At 44.0% G+C, this 19873-nt stretch overlaps 1 protein-coding gene and 1 long non-coding RNA gene across 2 annotated transcripts in view; one reads left to right on the forward strand and one right to left on the reverse strand.

Moving 5' to 3' along the window:
- The window catches only part of DRD2 (dopamine receptor D2), a 101534-nt gene that overhangs the window by 11325 nt on the left and 70336 nt on the right, over positions 1-19873 (reverse strand). Inside the window, exons 2-6 of the mRNA XM_020989746.2 lie at positions 17514-17835; positions 6321-6430; positions 4299-4435; positions 2631-2821; positions 981-1067 (exon numbers count right to left, since the gene is read on the reverse strand). Of these exons, the coding sequence (XP_020845405.1) occupies positions 981-1067; positions 2631-2821; positions 4299-4435; positions 6321-6430; positions 17514-17798 (810 nt within the window). The 5' untranslated portion in view covers positions 17799-17835. The remainder of the gene's footprint in view (positions 1-980; positions 1068-2630; positions 2822-4298; positions 4436-6320; positions 6431-17513; positions 17836-19873) is intronic.
- Positions 1-19873, forward strand: part of LOC144458203 (uncharacterized) — a 98661-nt gene that overhangs the window by 10142 nt on the left and 68646 nt on the right. The gene's annotated exons all lie outside the window — the stretch shown is intronic.

The following is a 19873-nucleotide window of genomic DNA, read 5'->3' on the forward strand; positions in this document are numbered from 1 at the left end:
ATGATCCTCAAATGAGTCAGCAAGACAGGCAAAAGAAAGTGAATGCAATCTTAGAGTTAATGCAAATTTAGAGAAGTGCAGTCTCTAAGACTCACAAGGTGTTTTAAGTGCTTTGTCTCACAGGATTCTCTTGACATCCCTATGAGGTAGATACTACAAGTCATGCATAGTGGTGCCCGATATGGTCCCCAATTTTGTATTTAATGAAGTTGATATCTTGAACATAAATGTAAGGCTTTATATTTATTCCCATTAAATTTCATCTTCGGGCAGCTAGGTGGCGCAGTAGATAGAGCAACAGCCCCGGAGTCAGGAGTCCTGAGTTTAAATCCAGCCTCAGACACTTGACACTTACTAACTGTGTGACCCCACTGGGCAAGTCACTTAACCCTGATTACCTCCCCCCCCAAAAAAAATAAAATACATCTTATTCAATTCAGCCCAGGGCTGTAATGAGTCATCCAGTGTATTAGTTAACTCTCCCATGTGTCATCTATACATTGGTAAGTACGGCAACTATGCTTTTATCTGAATGTTGATAAAAATGGGAAACAGCATGGGGCCAAGCACAGATCTCTGGGGCACTCTCCTGGAGACTTCCTTTCAAGTTAACAAGGGAATATTAATGACTGCTACTCTTTGGATGTGACCATTAGATTAGTTTTGAATCTATCTAATTACTCTGGTCTAGCCCACATTGCTTTATCTTGTCTATAAGAATACCTCCCATAAGAAGTTAAAATCTCAGGAAATTCTGTCTGCAGCATCCCCCTGAATGCTCTAAGTATTGTTTGTAGGGGATCAGGAGGCAGAAATATGGTGGACAGAGGACAAAGGTCTCCTAGTTCAAGCTCACCCTAGTGTGACCAGGTGATGTTTGAGAATTTCTCATTTCCCTTGTGTGGTAGATGTCTTGGGGTGGCTGGGTGTCCTGGGAATTGGGGAATATGAGGCCTGACACTCTATCCTATAATACCTACCACTTTCCTCTTGTTCACTGGGAAACTCCCATTGGATTTCATGATGATGGTGCAGAGCTTCATATCATCAGGGTGAGCACACTTGTCCTGTGGGGAGAAAGCCAGGAGAGGTCATGAGATCTGTGGAGTGGGACAGAGGTGGAGCAGGTAGGTGAGGACAAAATAAAAATAGCTAGCATTTACCTAATGCCTAAAGGTCTGCAGAGAGCTTTCCATATATTATTTCATTTGACTTTATAGAAACCCTATTAAGAAGGAGCTAATGCTATCTCTGTTTTATAGAAGAGGAAACAGCCTGAAAGAGATTAAATGACTTGCCCATTGTCACACAGCTAGCGAGAGACTTCCTGACACCAAGGGGAGCACTTTGTCCACTTTGCCACCTAGCTGCTACAAAATGGAGTCAGGGAAGCCTAATGGATGGGGAATCCAAGAGGAGGGGTGGTCAGAGAAAGTAGAAGGTAAGAGGGTACGTTGAGAGGGGAGGTAGAGGGATGAGATAGGAAAACAAGAGGTGGGGGAGAAAAGTGGTCAGAAAACAGAGATCAAAAGGAGGGAAGAGGAAAAGGTTTAGAATAGTGCTCTATATGTATTAGGTGACCCATAAACATTTGCTGAATTAAAATTTAAAAATATACATATATACATACACATACATGTGTATGTATATATATATGTATACATGTATATGTATATATACACACACACATATACACACACATGCAGAAAGGAGGCCAGAAGGGAAAAGGACGAAGGTTGCCAGAGAGGTCAGCCTTTTGAGATAAGTAGGAAAAAGGGATAGTGGGCAGCCTAGAGGAAGTCGTGTGTGTGTGTGTGTGTGTGTGTGTGTGTGTGTGTGTGTGTAGGGGGGAAGATAGATCAGAGAAAATGGAGATAGGTTGGATGGGGAGAGGTTTACAGGAAGCAGGAATCAGAGGAAGGGAAGGTTGGGGCAGAAATAGGTAAGGGGCAAGGAGATTGAATGGCAGAAAGGTGGTGAAGGTTCAGGGGAAAGAGCAAAGAGGTCAGTGGAAGTAAAGGGGACAAGTAGAATCTTCAGAAGATGCAAAGGACCTAGGTGAGGAATAAGAGGACCATCCTAAGAACAAAACAATCATACACAAACTCTTCAGGGATAGAGTCAGGTGGATTAAAAGTCTCTGATAACCTGGCTCTGGAATCATAGGTTCATAGATTTAGAGATAGGAGGGACTTTAGTGATCGTGTTGTCTAACCCCTCATTTACAGATGGAGAAACTGAGGCCCAGAGAAGTTAATTGTTTTGCACATCAGTTCTGAACATAGCCATAACCATACTGAGACATTATTCCTCAGTACAAATCTATCCTTTCCCTTAATCACTTCTATATGTGTCCTATAACTATTCCTGATGTCCTATTTAACACCAAATTCCTGCATATTGGATTCACTCCTAGGCAAGCTGCCCCAGAACCCTCCAGGTCAGGCTTGGCCATTCTTGCCTGGAAAATATGGTTTGGGCCCCTGAGTGGCCAAGACTGTCTATAGCATTTTACATGGCCAGGACAGAAAATGGGCCTAGGGCTGGAAGGAGGGGAGCTTAGGTGGGTGAGCCAGCACTAAGGCCTGGCGGAGAGGGATGGAGCAAGGAAATGCTGATGGACAGAAAACCTTGAGTGGGGCCTGTGCGTCGGACTCCAGCCCCCGGCTGCTGCGCTTGGTGTTGACACGTTTCCGGCGCTTTCGAAGGACGATGTAGATCTGAACGTAGACGAGCAAGGTAACGATGAAGGGCACGTAGAAGGAGACAATGGAGGAGTAGACAACGAAGGCAGGATTGGCAATGATGCAGTCTTTCTGATCTGGGGAAACAACAGCAGACAGAATGGTCAGCTGGGCTCAGTTTCCTCAGCCTGGCATTCAGGGCCTCTCCATAGTCCACCCCACTCGACCTTCTCTCCCACTGCTCCCCAATATAAATCTTCTGCTGCCATGGTTGACTTCCCACAGCTCCCCAGCAGTTTATGGTCATTCCATCATTTGAAATTATTTCTCTGTCCCTTCTTCCTAGCCAAATTTCTCCCATACTCAAGCCTCACCTCCTCCATGAAACCTTTCCTGATGATCTCAAGCCCTCGTGTAACCTTCTAGTCTCCGAACTCCTTGAGCGCTCATAGATAGTACTGAACATCAGCTCATTGCAAGCAGGAATTGCTTACCCTTGAATTTATATTCCCAATGCCTGGCATATAATATAGTAATAACTGTTTGCTGATTGATAGATTGATTGAATGCTAAGTCCTTCCTTACTTAATTAACTTGGTCATGCCCTGCCTTGCTCACTAGTTGTCTCTTGTGACTCAGAATCAAAGATCTGGGACAGATCTTTGGCCATTTGGCCCAACCCCAAATGTAGACCTGAATACAAATTCTCTGTACGGCATCCCAGTAAGCAGTCACCCAGCCTCTGCTTGAAGCCCTCTACTGAGGGGAAACCTACTGCCTTCCAGGACGGACAATTCTTCTGTGGGATAACTATAAATGTTAGAAAATTGTTCCTTACATGGAAATTGAGATCTTTCCCTCTGCAGCTTCACCCATTACCCCTTTATTCTGCTCTCTGAGGCTAAGCAGACAGAACAAATGTAATCTTTGACCTAACAGTCCTTCAGGCAGTCAAGGACCGATATCATGCCCCTCCCTAATCTTTCTCCAGGCCAAATATCCCTAATTCCTTCAACCAATTCTCCAAAGCACAATCTCTGGTTCCTTCACTGTTCTTGTCACCCTCCTTAAATAACCTTGTATCCATAATTAAGGCCCTCCAGGGCATGGAATATATCTTACATTTCCATTGTGTTCCACACAACAAGTGCCATAGGTCTCTGGTGTGCAACAGGTCTCAGTCATTATTTAGATGAGTGCCTTCTAGCTCCACCAGATTTTCTCTAGACCAAGGCCACAGCCCCATTATAAAAAGCTCCTGAGATAAAAACCCACCTGATGGCATGTTAGGCAGACCATGTACACAGCATTCATTTGGGGCTGGGGGCAGGGAGGGAGTCTGGACTTGGGATTCCATTAGCATGAGTAAGTCAGGATTAGAAACTCCCTCCACTGATGCAGACCAATAACTACCCTGTGACTTAGAATCTTAGTTGCTTGGGGAGCCAAGAAGTTAAGTGACTGCCCGTGGTCAATATAGCCAGGACTGTACATATCCTGAAACTCCCCTCAAAGCACAGGTATCCCCCTGCTCAGCATCTGGAAGACATCTCCATCCCAACTGGTGCAGCATCTGGGCCTCTAGGTGCGCCAGGTAGATACGGCTGGCTTTACCTGTGTTGTTGAGTCCGAAGAGCAGTGGGCAGGAGATGGCAAAGGACAGGACCCAGACAACAGTGATCATGACGGTAACGCGGCGTTTGGAGCTGTAGCGGGTATTGTAGAGCATTGGCATTGCTACTGCTGTGTACCTAAAGTGGTCAAGGTCAGGGTGAGAGAGATGTTGAAGGAGTGAAAAGGGAGAAGGGGAAAAGGAGGAGACTATCTAATACTTCCTAGCTTCCTGGAGTACTCACCCATCTTTCAGGACCTAGCTCATGCCTTTCCTTTTTCACAAGATGACTCCAGCCTGTGGTCTATGTTCTCATGATCCATGATGGACTCCCCCTTCCCCCAACATAATGTAAGCTCCTTGAGGGCAGAATTGTTTTATTTTAATTTTGTCTATATCCTCACCCCTTAACAAATGCCTGTCATATATTAGGCACTCAATAAATTCTTACTTAACTGAGTTGAATCATTTGTTTGAATCTTCTGCAGAGACCATCTAACAGAGTGCTCAATTCAGTCAACATTTATTACACACTTACTATACAGCTGGTACTGTCTGAGAATACAAAGAAAGGCAAAAACATGGTTCCTACCCTCAAGAAGCTCACACTTTAATGTGAGAGATGACATATAGATGAGTACCCCTCTTAATTCCAGTGCCTTCCCTCATTAATTACTTGCTGCTTGTCCCATATATAGTTTACTTTATGTATATATGTATGTATATATATTTGTTTGCATGTAGTCTCTCCTAATGAGGGCAGGGACAATTTTTTGCCTCTTTTTATATCCACATATCTTAGCACAGTGCCTGGCACATAGTACATACTTAATAAATGTTTATTGATTGATGGATGGAAGTACATACATAGAAGATAGAGTATAAATGGAAGACATTTCAGAGGGAAGGCACTAGGAGAGGGAGCTACCAAGAAAGCTTCTTGTAGGAAACAGAATTTGAATTTGTTCTTGAAGAAAGCAATGGAAGCCAGGAGGCTGAGGGGAGGGGACAGAACATTCCAGGCATGGAGAACAGCCAGTAATAAGGCTCCAAGTTAGAAGATGATATATCATGAGAGAGAAATGGCAGGAAGGCCTTTGTAGCCAGATCATCAACATCCTGGAGTACATGGGAGGCAATAAGGTCTGAGAAGCCTGGAAAGGTAGAAAGGCACCAGGTTATGCAGAGCCTTAAATGCCAATCAGAAGGTTTTATATTTGATCCTGGAGGTAATACGGAGCCACTGGAATTAATTGAATTAAGGAGGGTGTGACACAGTTAGCCCCACATTTTAGGAATGTTAGTTCAACAACTGAGTGAAGATAGACTAGAGTGGGGAGAGGCTTGAAGGGAGACGAAGCAGAAAGCTATTCCTCATCAATAGTTGTTGTTTGTCCTTCATTCTCAAAGAGGGCCATGACATCAGGAAGATGATGCCATGACTTGCAAGTGAGTTGGATTTAAGTGAAGGAGGGCTGTGCAAAATCATCAGCCCTACTTTCTCCTCCAGAGCTGGGTCCAGTGGCAAGATGTAGATCAGGACAACTGGAGACGGCCCCATTGTCAATAGTCCAGAAGGGGGATGAGAAGGGTGTGCACCAGGGCATTGGCTATTTGAGTGGAGAAGAGGGGTCACATACAAGAGATGTTGTGACGGTAGACACCAAAATTAATACTTATCATTTAATCGATTCATATTTATTAGTTATAGATTGATTGAAATAAGCTCTGGTCTCAGTTCCCCAGCTTCCTACTGCATGTAGTCCCAGCAAGGATCCTCAGTCGATGCTCCCTTCCTACTAGTCATGAGATTGGGTTGTTGTTCTAAGTGCTCCCAGAAGCTCCATCATTCTCCTCCTCTACTTGTTCAGGGACCAAACTGCAAGGCTGGAAAATGGGGCCCCAAACTTCCTTTTCTCAGTGAAGTCGAGGATAAAATGAACTCCACTGGGTAAGGAAACAGCAGCATGCAGGGGAGTGACTCCTCTGCACCTTTCCCTCCTGCCCCTGATTTGGGCTCTCACCTGTCGATGCTGATGGCACAGAGGTTGAGGATGCTTGCAGTACACATCATGACATCCAGGGTGACAAAGACATCACAGTGAATCCGACTGAATTTCCACTCTCCCACCACCTGGGAAGAGAACAAAGCTTTGGTTTCTTCTGATACGACTCCCAGAACTCAGTATAATATTAGAGTTGTGTTCTAACTCGAGCAGAATATAGCAGGGCTATCATCTCCCTTGTTCTAGAGTACCTTAAACTCCTGTTAAAGTAGACTGAGATGAAATTAAATTTTTTGGTTGCCACATCATACTATTGATGCATATTGAGTTTACTGTCCACTCAGACCCTTAAATCTTTTTCCATTGTGTTAGCCTCTATCTTTTTTTGGATCTGGACTCTGTTATCCATTGTTAACTGTCTCTCCCAACTTCATGTCCTCTGCAGATTTTCTGGGCTCAACTTCAATCAAATAAGCATTTATTAAGTACTTTGTGGGCAGGTAGGAGTCAGGAAGGAGTCAGGAAAACCTGAGTTCAAATCCAGTCTCAGATACTAATGGTGTGGCCCTAGGCAAGTCATTTAACCCTCTTTGCCTCAGTTTCCTCATCTGTAAAATGAGCTGGAAAAGGAAATGACAAACCACTCCAGTATCTTCACCAAGAAAGCCCCAAAATGGGGTCACAAAGAGTTGGACATGACTGAATAGCAACAATGACATGTGTCAGGCACTGAAAATATAAAAACATAAATAAAAGGAGGGTCTCGGTCCCTCCTCTTAAGGAGGTACATGCTAACGATATCTTTATCCAGGGGTGGGGAACCTTTGGTCTCCAGGCCACATGTGGCCTTCTAGGTCCTTGGGTGTGGCCTTTTGACTGAGTCCAAGTTTTACAGAACAAATCCTTTTATTAAGGAGATTTGTTCTGTGAAGTTTGGATTGAATCAAAGGGTCACACTTGAGGACCTACAGGGCCACATGTGGCCTTGAGACCAAAGGTTCCCCACCCCTGCCTTTATCCAAGGTCATTAATAAAAATATCAAACAGCAGAGGGCCAAGCACAGATCTGTGAAACACTTCAATGAAAACTCCCTTTTATGTCAATTATCCTTTGAGTGTAGTCATTCAACCAGTTCTGAATCTAACTTTACTCCAGTCTAGCCCTTATCTCACCATCTCTTTCACACACCCAGTATGAAAGACTGTCAAATTCTTTGCCAAAATCACGTATGCTGTTCTATGTCATTCTCCTGATCTCTCAGTCTTACAAGCTATTGTGTCTGGCAATCAATGGCCATATATTTACACTGAGCACAGATATATATGGCACCCCTCATGTAATTCTATAAATATATGGTGACTAATTAACTTTTTAGGAGGTAGACACATGTTTTCCTTAGCAACAGGCTCCAGGATCTCTCTAAACCACAGCTTTTCATGCTAAGTTGGTGGGTCTGAAGCAATACCCCAGTAATGGTTTTGATCCACCCATCCCCTACATCCTGTCCAGACTATGGCAGGGGAACATTGTAGACCCTAGAGGCTCACAAGGTCTCTGGGAAGACAGGCCAGCTGGCAAGTTGCCATAGCAGAGTCTCACACACTGAACTCAGAATCAGAGCTAGGTGGGGCTAGATCTTCTGTTCACTACATATGATGCCAGGCAAGTCATTTGTTAATGAAATGACTTTAGGAGCATAGGCTTAGAGCTGTAAGGGCCTTAGAGGCTTCCCCTTCCCTATATTGTGAGAACCTATGAGGCAATATCTGGGAAGCAGTTTAGAGAAAGCCTAGAAGAGTATAATTAACACTTTCAATTTTAATGAAGTAAGAAGAAAGGTTAAAGCAAGGGTATTCAGGACCCTCAGCCACATAGGTCAGAGTAGGCCTAGCACATACAGGATAATTGGGAACTTTGGATGTTGGCTCATAAGGCAGACAAGTGATATGGTATATGGAGTGGTAGGCCTGGAGTCAGGAAGACCTGGATTCAAGTCCTGCCTCAAACACTTACTAGCTGTGTGACCCTGGGCAAGTCACTTAACCTCTGTCTGCCTCAGTTTCCCAATCTATAAAATGGAAATAATACTAGCATTCACTCCATGGACTTGTTGCAAGGATCAAATAAGATAATACTTGCAAAGCACTTTGCAAGCCTGAAGGTGCCATATAAATGCTAGCTATGATTATTATTTGAACCTTACAACAGGATTGTAAAGGAGGCAGGGCAGGTATTCCCCCCATTCATCTTTTTATTGTACCTACTACAATCATCATCATCATCATCACCATTATTACCACCATCATCACCAACACCATCATCATCATCATCATCATCATCATCATCAATAACAATGTTAACAGCTCACATTTCTATAGCTCTTATACGGTTTATAAATTATTTGCTTTCCCCATGCTCTAGATTAGTGCAGTAGCGTTTTCTTCATTTTGCACATATAGGAACTTGGACTCTGAGAGGTCACAGATAGATTTAGAGCTGGAAAGGACTTCAGAGATCATCGAGTCTAATCCCCACATTTTACAGATGAGGAAACTAAGTCCCAGAGAAGTAATGTTATTTGTACAGGGTCACAGCAGGATCAGGATTTCAAGGCGGATCCTCTACTCCTTGTTCAGCATTTTCCTCACTGGACTCCTTCCTGGATCCCTTCAAGGCTCAGTTCAAGTTCTGCTTTCTATGAAAGGTCTTTCATTTTTGTTTTGTCTTTGTATCCTAAGTGTCCAGCATAGTGCCTGGCACTTGGTGGACAATAGATACTTGTGAAATTGAATTACATCACACCTAATTAGTGACTTGCCCAGTATCACATAGCTGGTGTCACTAGTGCCCCAAGAGCAGAGTTCTTTCCATTATACCTTCTCCCATTGATCAATTCCTTCCAAAACCTCCATTTTGAGGAAGAGCCCAGACCAACCGTGCTTCACTCTCCAGACTTGGTCACCATGTTTCAGCTGCCTTCTCCCTCCATCCTTCTGACCTTCTTCTCCCATATGTGAGTATTTCTCATCGGTGAGTTCTAAAATGAAGGTTCTCTCCATTTTGATGAAGGGCTCAAACCAGCCATCTTTCATTTTCAAGGCTTTGTGACCATGCCCATATGCAAGGATCTTCCCTCCCTACCCTTCCTCTTTTCAGTTCCCTTTTGTGTGGTTTTCCTCCATTAAAATATAAGTTCCTTAAAAAAATGTAAGTTTCTTGAGGGCAAGGACTTTTTTTTGCTTGTATTACATCAATAAGGCTTAACAAATTCATGTTGACACTAGAACTGAGGTTTAAAGAAATTAAGTGACTTGCCCAAGGTCATACATCCAGTAAGTGACAGAGTCAATTCTCTTTCATCTTTCTCTGGTGGCAAAGAAGTCCCATAAAAAAAGATGTCACAACCTTGCCTTGATCATATTCTATTATTTCTGAACTCTCAGCATTAGGAAATTCTTCCATAGTGGTCAATAAGCATTTATCAAGCCCTTACTGTATGCTGGGCACTGTGCTGAGCTGGAAATACAAAAAAAAAAGGCAAAAGAAAAATAAAAGTCTTTCCCTCAAAGAGCTTACATTTTAATGGGGGAAGATAACACATGAACTGAATGGGAAAAAGAGAGGGAGGGGAAGATACTATGCAGGCACATAGTGAAGAAAAGTCATAGAGTCAGTAATGGAGTTCAGAGAAGAATGAAGAAATTGGCCTGAGCTAATGCTGAGCTAACTGAGGGTAGCCTAAGCATTTTCTTTAAAGGGAGATTCTGGGAGGAATTGACCAATCAGAGGAAAAGGCTGCAAGGGTGGAGTGATCTTCCAAGGTGAGAAGGCTTCTGTGATCTAGTAGAGGAAGTCCATACAGTCAGTAGCAGAGCCTAGAGAGGAATGAAAGGCTTTAAGCACTGACCCACACCCTCCCTGCTACAATTAAAGCACAACTCTGTACTTGAAATGAGTGTGGTCCACAGGGGTTAAGTGGAGTGAAGGTTAGGGTATAATTTTCCCAAGAAGCCCATAGACCTGGGCTGATCTTTTTTTTTTTTGCTTTTAACAATAGAAGAAAAAAAAAATAAAACAGGCAAGAAAGAAATGTTTCCCTCTCCCTCCCTGAGAAATGGAGTTGAGTAGTGCTGACTCTGACACATGTCATAATGTGGGGACTAATTATAACTTGTCCTGTTCCAGTCACTGCTTTCTTGGGCTCTGGGGCATGAAGCCAAACTGAGCATTTAAGCCTGATAGTTGGCATTGGAGCAGCTATCACCAGATGCTAAGGAGAGGAGCCTCTCCTTGGAAGACAGGAAACCTTCCCCCAGGGTATTATTGTTTGGGTTCTGAAATAGAAAGATGACTTGAAGATTCTTCTTCTGGGCTTCCTGATCTTCACTGGGAGCTGTTTGGGAAAGAGATGTGCTAACAAGATGGGAGGAAGCTCTTTAATGATATCTGAATGACAGCTAGATGGGCCATCATAAGGCCTGTGGGAAGATGGGGGGGGGGGAACCGTCAGAACGGAAGCACAATATTTTTTTTACCAGCAAAGGACACTTTGCTCAGCCCTCATTAGCTAACAACTGCTTCCCAGTCTCAGAATCTTCCTCTAGGGAAAGGGATTTGGGCATTGTGCCAACAGTGATGGGGCACCTTATAGTCATCTGTGTGAAGAGGGGCAAGTTATTAGTAATCAATACAGTAATCAATCAATTAGTGAACAAGCATTTATTAAGCAGATACCAAGTGTCAGACACAGGCTAGACACTACAGATGTAATGACAAAAATGAAGCAATCCTTGCTCTCAAGGAGCTTACGTTCTTTGAATGAAACAAGTACTTATATGTAAAATCAATATAAGGTGCTTAGGGAAGGAGAGAGGGCCCTAGCCTGGATCATGAAAGGCTTCTGGGAAAAGATGATATTTAAGCTGTCTTGAAGTAGGCAAATTAGAGATTTCTCTTATGATTTATCTGATTTCCCTCTTCCCCAACCCTTCAGGCTGAACTACTTAGGGATTCAGTGAAGTGTAGAATGTGATGAAAAGGCATAGAAACAAGAGATGAAGTTCTATGTGTGAAGAACAGAGAAAAGTCCAGTTTGGCTGGACCACAGAGCGTGGGAAGGGCAGCAATATAGAAGGAGGCTGGCAAGATAGGTTTCTTCAAGCCAAACAAAAGATTTTATATTTTATCCTAGAAGTAATAGGGGACTACTGGAGTTTGTTGAGTGGGAGAGTGAGGTGGTCAGATCTGTGTTTGAGGAAAATCACTTTGGCAACTGAGTAGAGAAGGTATTAACAAGAAGAAAGATTTGAGGCAGGGAGACCAGTTAGGAGGTCATGACAATAGTCTAGGCCAAGCTTGAACTAAGTGATGACTTTGTAAGTAGAGCAAAAGGGATAGATGTGAGAGATGTGGTGTAGGTAGCAATGGCAAGATCTGGTAACTGAACAGATATGTTGGGTGAGGGAGAGGGTGGAACTGAGGGTGACTTCAAGTTAGGAACCTGGATGACTAGAAGAATGATGGTACCAGAAATGAGGAGATTTGATAGCAGGGAGGGCTTTAGGGTAAAGATAATGAATTCTGTTTTGGATATGTTGAGCTTTAGATGCCTGTTAGACAACCAGTTTGAAATGTCCAATAGGTAGTTGGTGATACAGGATTGGAGAGGGAGGGAGACAAACAGAGACAGTGACAGTGAGACACGGGGTGGGGAGGAGAGGGAAAGTGAAAGAGACAGACAGAAAAAGAGACAGAGAGACATAGAGAGGAAGAGACAGACAGAGAGAGAAGAAGAGATGGGGTAAGGGAGAGAGAGAGAGAGAGAGAGAGAGAGAGAGAGAGAGAGAGAGAGAGAGAGAGAGAGAGAGAGAAAGAGAGCCAGAGAGCCAGAGAGCCAGAGAGCCAGAGAGCCAGAGACAGAAAGAAGAGACAGAGAGGGGGGGGAGAGAAAGACACAGAGAAAGAGAGACAGAGAGAAGAAGAGACAGACAGACAGAGAATAAGAGATGGGGTGGGGGAGGGAGAGACAGAGAGAGAGAAAGAGAGGAAGAGACAGGCAGAGAGACAGAGAGAGACAGAGAAGAGAGGGGGGAAAGAGAGAGAAAGACAGAGAAAGAGAGACAGAGAGACAGAGACAGAGATGTGGGAGGGAGAGGGAGAGAGACAGAATAGGGGTAATGAATAGACCTCAGAGCCATATGCCTAGAGATGACAATTAAACTTATGGCTTATGAGACCACCAAAAGACTTTAGAGAGAACAGAAATAATAATAGCTTTTATATAGTACTTTGTATAGTTTTATCTGGGAGAAATATGCTACTATTATTATCCCCCTTTTACAGATGAGGAAAATGAGGCTGAAAGAGGTTCAGTGACTTCCCCAGGGTCACATTCTAAATGTCTGAGGCAGGATTTGAACTTGACTTCCTGATCCCAGGTCCAGTACTGTTTCCACTATGCCACTTAGCTGCCCAGGACTGAAGCTTGAAGGTACACCCAGAGTTAGTAAGTGCTTAATAAAGATTTTCCATTCATTCATTCATACATGATGCCCTCCCTTTTTTTGGCCTTTCCTGGGTCTTAAGCCTTTCTGGACTGAAAGAATGTCCCATTGGGTAGGTTAGAGAAGAAAGGTCAAATCGTGGACTCATAAAATTTTATATCTGGAAGGAATCTTAGCAATCCTTCCTAATTTTACAGATGAGGAAACTGAGGCCCAGAGAGGTGAACTAATTTGCCCAAGTTGCCAAGTTATTGAAAGAGCTAGGTCAAGAACTCAGTTCAATGCTCGAATCCAGTGCTCTTTCCATGACACTACACTGACGTAGATGGTTAATGCTCTTGCTTTATTCAATTTCTTATGAGCAAGAATTTATGATCTGAGGGATTTAAACATCTGGGAGCTTAGATTTAAACAGACAGTCTAGATGACCGCTGAAGTTCAGCCCTGCTCTAAATCTAAAATGTCTTCCTATGTGAATAGGGAGTGAGCTGTGACTAGGGTAGGTCAGGCAAGACTGTCTTACGCACCGATATTAGTGACTAAGTACTTCCTGGGGTGGGTGCGACCTTTTTCCACTGTGATCAGCAGACCATCCTCATGCCTCATGCCTCAGGAGCCTCAAATAGCTGACAATTCCATGGAAGTTGGGGGCAAAGGTGGGTTTTGGGAAAGAGTGAAGCTTGTGGTCTGGCAGAGCTGAGAAAGGTCAGGGAATGGACTGGTCTATCCCTTGGACCACACCCACCATCACATTGTCTGCTGTATCTCTGTTTCTCCCTCCCCTCCAGCCCTGCCAATTCCATACCTTAACTCCCTTGTAGATGGTCTGTCCCAGTTCCCTTTTTAGGATCATGGGACTTTAGAGGTCACTAAGTCCAAACAGAAGAAGAAGAAGAAGAGAAGAAGAAGAAGAAGAAGAAGAAGAAGAAGAAGAAGAAGAAGAAGAAGAAGAAGAAGAAGAAGAAGAAGAAGGAGAAGGAGAAGGAGAAGGAGAAGGAGAAGGAGAAGGAGAAGGAGAAGAAGAAGAAGAAGAAGAAGAAAAAGAAGAAGAAGAAGAAGAAGAAGAAGAAGAAGAAGAAGAAGAAGAAGAAGAAGAAGAAGAAGAAGAAGAAGAAGAGAAGAAGAAGAAGAAGAAGAAGAAAACCAGGAACCCAAGGCTAAGGGAGATTAAGGGTCATACAGCCCAGGGTTATATGACCAGTAAGTGGCAGAGGTGGGATTTGAACCCAGGCCTTGCTAACTAACTTCAAGTCCAGCACTCTATCCACTACACTTCATTACATTGACCCTTTACCCTGAGTGCTAAGATTTGTAGTTTTAGAGAGAGCCAGGCTACATACTTTTCTCCTAGAGGTGGGACTGGTCCATAAAGAATGGGCTGATGCTTTTTCTTACAAGCCCTGAGTGGGAGCAAGAAAATATTGTTTCCCTGACCCCTGAGAGCTTCTGTGTCTGGGCCATGGCTTGACAGGGAACAGGGCAAAGCTAAGGGAGGTCCAGGGAGCCCCTGGGATCTTTGGTCATTTGATTACTGCGTCTCAGACAGTGCAACAGGGAGCACCAGACACCTGTGCCTCAGGGGACTCTGAGTACGTGTTTGGCTGGGTAAAGATGTCTGGATGAGCTACAGAAGCATCCCAGAAGTTCCATGGTGCCTTTCCTGCCTTCATTCCCCATACCACTGCACACCTTCCCTTCTAGACCAGGAGTCTCCAAAGTGGTGGCTAGGAGCCCCTAAGTGTGTAATCAACTATCTGTGGGGTTAGAAGATAGGTGATAGTCAATCAAGGGGCTGACTCCAATACAATTGCACCTTTCCTCTACCTCCTATAGCCCATTACTCCCTTCCTCCCCACCTCAAGCTCTTCACCTTTCCTCTTCTGAGCTTGACACCCTTCCCCCAGCATAACCACCAATATTTTGACCAATGAGAGGACAATCAAAAGAATTCCAAGACCACTACTCCAGGCTTTCCTACTTGGTTTCTGACTCATAAAATCATAGATTTAGAGTTGGACAAGATCATCAAAGCTTATCTAACGTACTGCCCTACCCTCTTTGTCAGTTGAAGAAACTGAGGCCCAGAGAGGTTGTGACTTGAGACACCAAGTCAAGCACAGATAGGATGATCTCTAGGTGATGCAGTGGATAGAGCACTGGACCCAGAGTCAGGAAGACTCATCTCAACTCTGGCTTCAGACACCTAGTAGCTGTGTGACCCTGGGCAAGTCACTTAACCCTATTTGCCTTGGCTTTCTCATCTGTAAAATGAGATGGAAAAGGAAATGGCAAATCACTCCAGTATCTTTGCCAAGAAAACCCCAAATGGGGTCAAGGAAAGTTGGACAGAACTGAAAACTTAACAGCAACAAATTCCTATCTTCTGGTGACTTCTTATTGCTCTTTCCTCAGAGTTCTAAGGGGAGGAACTCAATTTACTGGGGACTCTACAGCTGTGTCTGAGGTGGTGGGGAATAATTTATGCTAATAGGATGTTTCTTACCACCAGGTGCAATGCTCTCACCTTTTTGCTATAAACAACCTTCTTTCTAGCCTTTGCTGGGCAGCCTTCTAACCTTAGGGCAGGCTGGGTTTGTTTGCTAGTCTCGGATTTTTTTGCGTCTGCTGCCCTCATATTCATCATAAGAGAGAGACATTAAATATGTCTATTTCCCAAGGAACAAAGAGAGGCGGCTCTTCTTCCCTGTGGACAATGATTCCTTCTAAATAGGGGTTTTGTTGTGGACATTGACTTCGATTGGAGAAATTGGATTTAGGTCGGCTCTAAGCAAGAACTTTTTAGGATTGAGGACTATAGGACACTGAAACAGGTGACTAACGGAAATTGTAACATCCTTTTTCCTTAGTCATCTTAAAGAAATAAGCGGTTTCACCATCTGTCTGGAATAGGTTAGGTGTGATCTGGCTTGTAAGCAGCGTAGTCTAGGAGAGACAACTATTACGTCATGGAAAAACACCTAGATCTGGAGTCAGAAGACCTGGATTCATATCTTAGATGTGATAGCCCCTGTGTGACCATAAGTAAGTCCATCAACCTTTCAGTTTCTTCATCTGCAAAATGGAGAGCGTAATTCTTTACTACCTACCTTAAAGTGTTGATATCAGGGAAAAGCTTTGTAAGTCTTTTAATGATAAACAGAATGATGAGCAGGTTGAGGCCATTTAAATTCCCTCAGACTTAGCGTTCTGGGACACAGGTTGTTACTGTAGTGATGCCTAGTGAGTGGGGCTATGAGAATGATGGTGATGATGGTGATAATGGTGATGGTGGTGATGATGATGATGATGATGATGATAGCAATAGCTAAACACTTATCTAGCACTTTAAGTTTTGCAAAGGACTTTATATACTTATCTTATTTGATCCTCACAACAATCCTGTGAGGCAGATGCTGTTTTTGTCTCCATTTTACATATGGGGAAATTGAGGCTGAGAGAGGTTAAGTGATTTGCCCAGGGTAACATCTCTAGTAAGTGACCAGGGTAGGATGTGAACTCAGATTTTACTGACTCCAAGTTCATCCCTCTATCCTTAGCTGGATCTAAGCCTAGAGGTCTGCATAGAGCTCATCTGAGGAATGCGAGCTCAGACCAGCATTCCTGGAACAAACATAGCTTATGTATTCACCAAAATCCTAGAGACTGACTCTGCCAGCTCTATGGTTGAAGCCATCAGAATAATAGCAATATTATTAAGAGCACATGGGCAGCAAAACCTAAGGCATCCCTCCTGTGGCCTGGGGTTGAGGTTGGTGACTCCATCTCATTCGTCTTTCTGCTTTAAAAGCCAGGGCAGGAAGGAGGGTGAGGCTTGAGCTGCCTGCTCTGAGGAGTGTGAGAACTCCTAATTGGAGACCACTGGGTTTCCATTCTAAGGGTGAGGGTCAGGTCACCATTTCAATGATGTGGAATTCTGGACCATAGAAACTCTCTAGAATGCTGATCCCCTACTGTTGGCCCTGTTTGCGTCAGGGGTTGGGCCAGTCATCAGAAGGTACACTCTCCTTCAGCCACTTTGCTCCCAAAGCTGCTGAGAGCTCAGGCAGCAGCTGAACCTATTAATGTGTGCATGGGTGAATCTATCAGACCCACCCTTCACTGCCCAGCCTCCTCACCCAAGTCTGTGAATCCCAGAGAAGAGATATCATGGACAGAAGGTGGAGGTGGGGGAGGGACAATGCTTGGTGATCAATTCTTCTCTTTTGCAGTTCCTGTATAACCCACTACCTACACCCCACCCCAGGATGATGGGGCTGCCCTGCTCTGCATTAGCCAATTGCAGCCCTGCAGGACAGCCCCTCCTTTGCAGCAGTGGCCTCTGCCTTGTCTCTGGGGATCTAGGGCTCTGTCTCTCGGCAGAGCTGTGTGTAATGAAATTGGCCTTGATTAGGTCAGAGGAAAAGCAATAAAGTTCAGGGACTGAAACCCAGGTACAGTGGAAAGAGCGCTGGGCCTCACTCAAGTCAAGGCTCAGATTACTGACCTGCCTTTCTGGAAGCTCCAACTAAAATCCCACCTTTGACAGGAAGCTTTCCCCAACCTCTCTTACTTCCTGTGCTTAATTCCGCTGTTAATTAGTTCCTATTTATCCTGTATAGCTTGCTCTGTACATATTTGTTTACATGTTGTCTTGATCCCCACTACTCTATGAGAAAAGAGGAAGGGTGGGGAAGGATGCAGACCTACCTCCAGGTAGACGACCCAGGGCATGACTAGCGTGGCCAGAAGGAGGTCAGCCACGGCAAGGCTGACGATTAGGTAGTTGGTGGTGGTCTGGAGCGCCTTCTCTCGAGACACAGCCATGCACACCAGCACATTACCGAAGATGATGACGAAGATGAGCAGGGTGAGCAGCATGGCATAGTAGTTGTAGTGGGGCTTGTCTGCCTTTGCCTCGGACCCATTCAAGGACTGGGACCAATTCCGGCCGTCCAGGTCATCATCATACCAGGACAGGTTCAAGGGATCCATGGGAGCAATGGAGCCACTGGCCAGCTGTGCTCTGTTCCTAAAAAGAGACGCAGGGAGTGAGCTGGGGGCTGAAGGATGAGGTGGGGTAGTGTCGGGGTCAGAAAGCGCGTGGGGTCTTGTCCGTGACGGGAGAGAGGAAAAACAGGGTTCTTCGTGTTCAACAACAGTGTGGCCCAAGTGTTACTGGCGGAGTGAGGTGGATTAACCTAGTCTGCCTCACAGAATCCCCTGCATGAATTTTAGGGAGCCCCATGAATATCTTGTGTCATGGTACACAGAAGACCATCCGTACCACAAATGCATAACTTCTATTACCATTCACTAAGTGAACCAGAAATTCTTAACACTTACTAAATTCTCAGCACTGATCTCTTGGCACTCCGGAGGTAAGGAGTATACAAGAATCGATAAGACATAATTCCTGCTCTTAAGGCGATTGCAGTTTACTTGAGAAGATGACATTTACACATGAAAATGTAATATATGGCACAGCTCTTCCTCTAACCCCCATGACTCTGAGCTAATAGGGACTAGATCCAATCATGGAGACTGACCCAAGAAGGTCATTTTCCTTTTTTTTTTTTTTTGGCTTGGTGCTACCCCTGGTGTTTACACTGAGAAAAATATCTTTGAATATAGCTGGTGTCTAGTTTGACCCAGATGGAGGTTAAAGGGGTCCCCAGCACTAATGCAATCACTACAGGGAACAAATGCACATTGAATATGGTGTGACCTTTTCTTAACTCAGAAAGCCTCAGAAAAAATGTTCTTGTCAGGTCTGGCCAATCCAATCAATCAGCAGAATTTATTAAATAGTTACTCTGGACCAGGAACAGTGCTAGGTGCTAGGGATACAGATAACGAGAATGAAATAAGCTCTATTTGCAAGGAGTTTGCATTCTAATGTGGGAGACAAGTAATATAGACATGTGTACTGCATAATTATCAACTGAATGTGTTTCTTGCTGCTTCTAAGATAGAAACGCCTCTGTTGGGCACTTAAAAGTCCCTCATAATCTGGTTCCAACCTGTCTTTCTAGGCTGATTATATATAACTTCCCCTAATTTGCTCTCCGTTCCTAACAAAATGATTTATTTATTTGTTGTTCTCTGTACATGACATCCCATTTCCTGCCTTTATATCTTTGTCTAGGCAAATGCCTGAAATGCCCTCCATCTTCTGCTTCCACTTCCTGTAACCCCTAACTCCCTCCAAGGCTCAGCTCAAGCACCATTTCCAACAAGAGACCTTTTCCTATTCTCCAGCCCTTAGTGGCTGTCCCCTGCCACAATACTTTGTGCTTTGTGTCTGTCCTGTATTTGCTTATTGGTGCATTTGGCTTTTTCTTCCTTTCAGTAGAGTATAAGCTTTTTGAGGACAGAGACTTTTGCTTTGTATCTCCATTGCCTCGTATGGTGCCTGGAATTCAGTTGTTGCTTAATAAATGCTTGTAGAATTAAACTAAAGGTGGCCAACTAATTTTGGCCCATCTCTCTGTGAGATTTGCCCTTATAGAACTGTTTGGACTTGTCTCCTTGAGGCTTTCTGTAGGCAAAGTGATCACAGGAAGAGCTATGGGACAGAGTAGAATGTTCTCACCCTAATGCTCATGATTTGGAAATCTCACTGCATAATGGGCAGTTATTTCCCTAAACCCTAAAGTTGAAGGAACCTGAGAGCTCATCCAATAAGAACCCCAGTGTTGGAAGATGACCACGAAAGTTATCTAGTTTGATCTATACCCAAACAAGAATTCTCTTCATATCTTTCAATCTTTATTTGAAGATTTATAGAAATGGGGAACTCACTCTGGGGAATCCATTTCATTTCTATACAGTTGAAATTCCTCTCATTTTGATGAACAGGAAACTGTACTTCAGACAGGTAATTTCTTCAAGGACCAGTAAGTAGGGCGTTTTGGCCAAAATGGAATGCACAAGAAGGTGGATGGTGGAGGTAAACCATGGTTGGTATTTGGCAAGGTATAAGCAATCATAGGACAAAGGAGGGAAAGGGATTCAGAGGCAGAGGACAGCTTAGAGGTTAACTGGTTAAAAGTCAAAATAGTTATAAA

Source organism: Phascolarctos cinereus, unplaced genomic scaffold, assembly GCF_003287225.1.
Source record: "Phascolarctos cinereus isolate Bilbo 61053 unplaced genomic scaffold, phaCin_HiC Scaffold_726;HRSCAF=1367, whole genome shotgun sequence".
NCBI lineage: Eukaryota > Metazoa > Chordata > Mammalia > Diprotodontia > Phascolarctidae > Phascolarctos > Phascolarctos cinereus.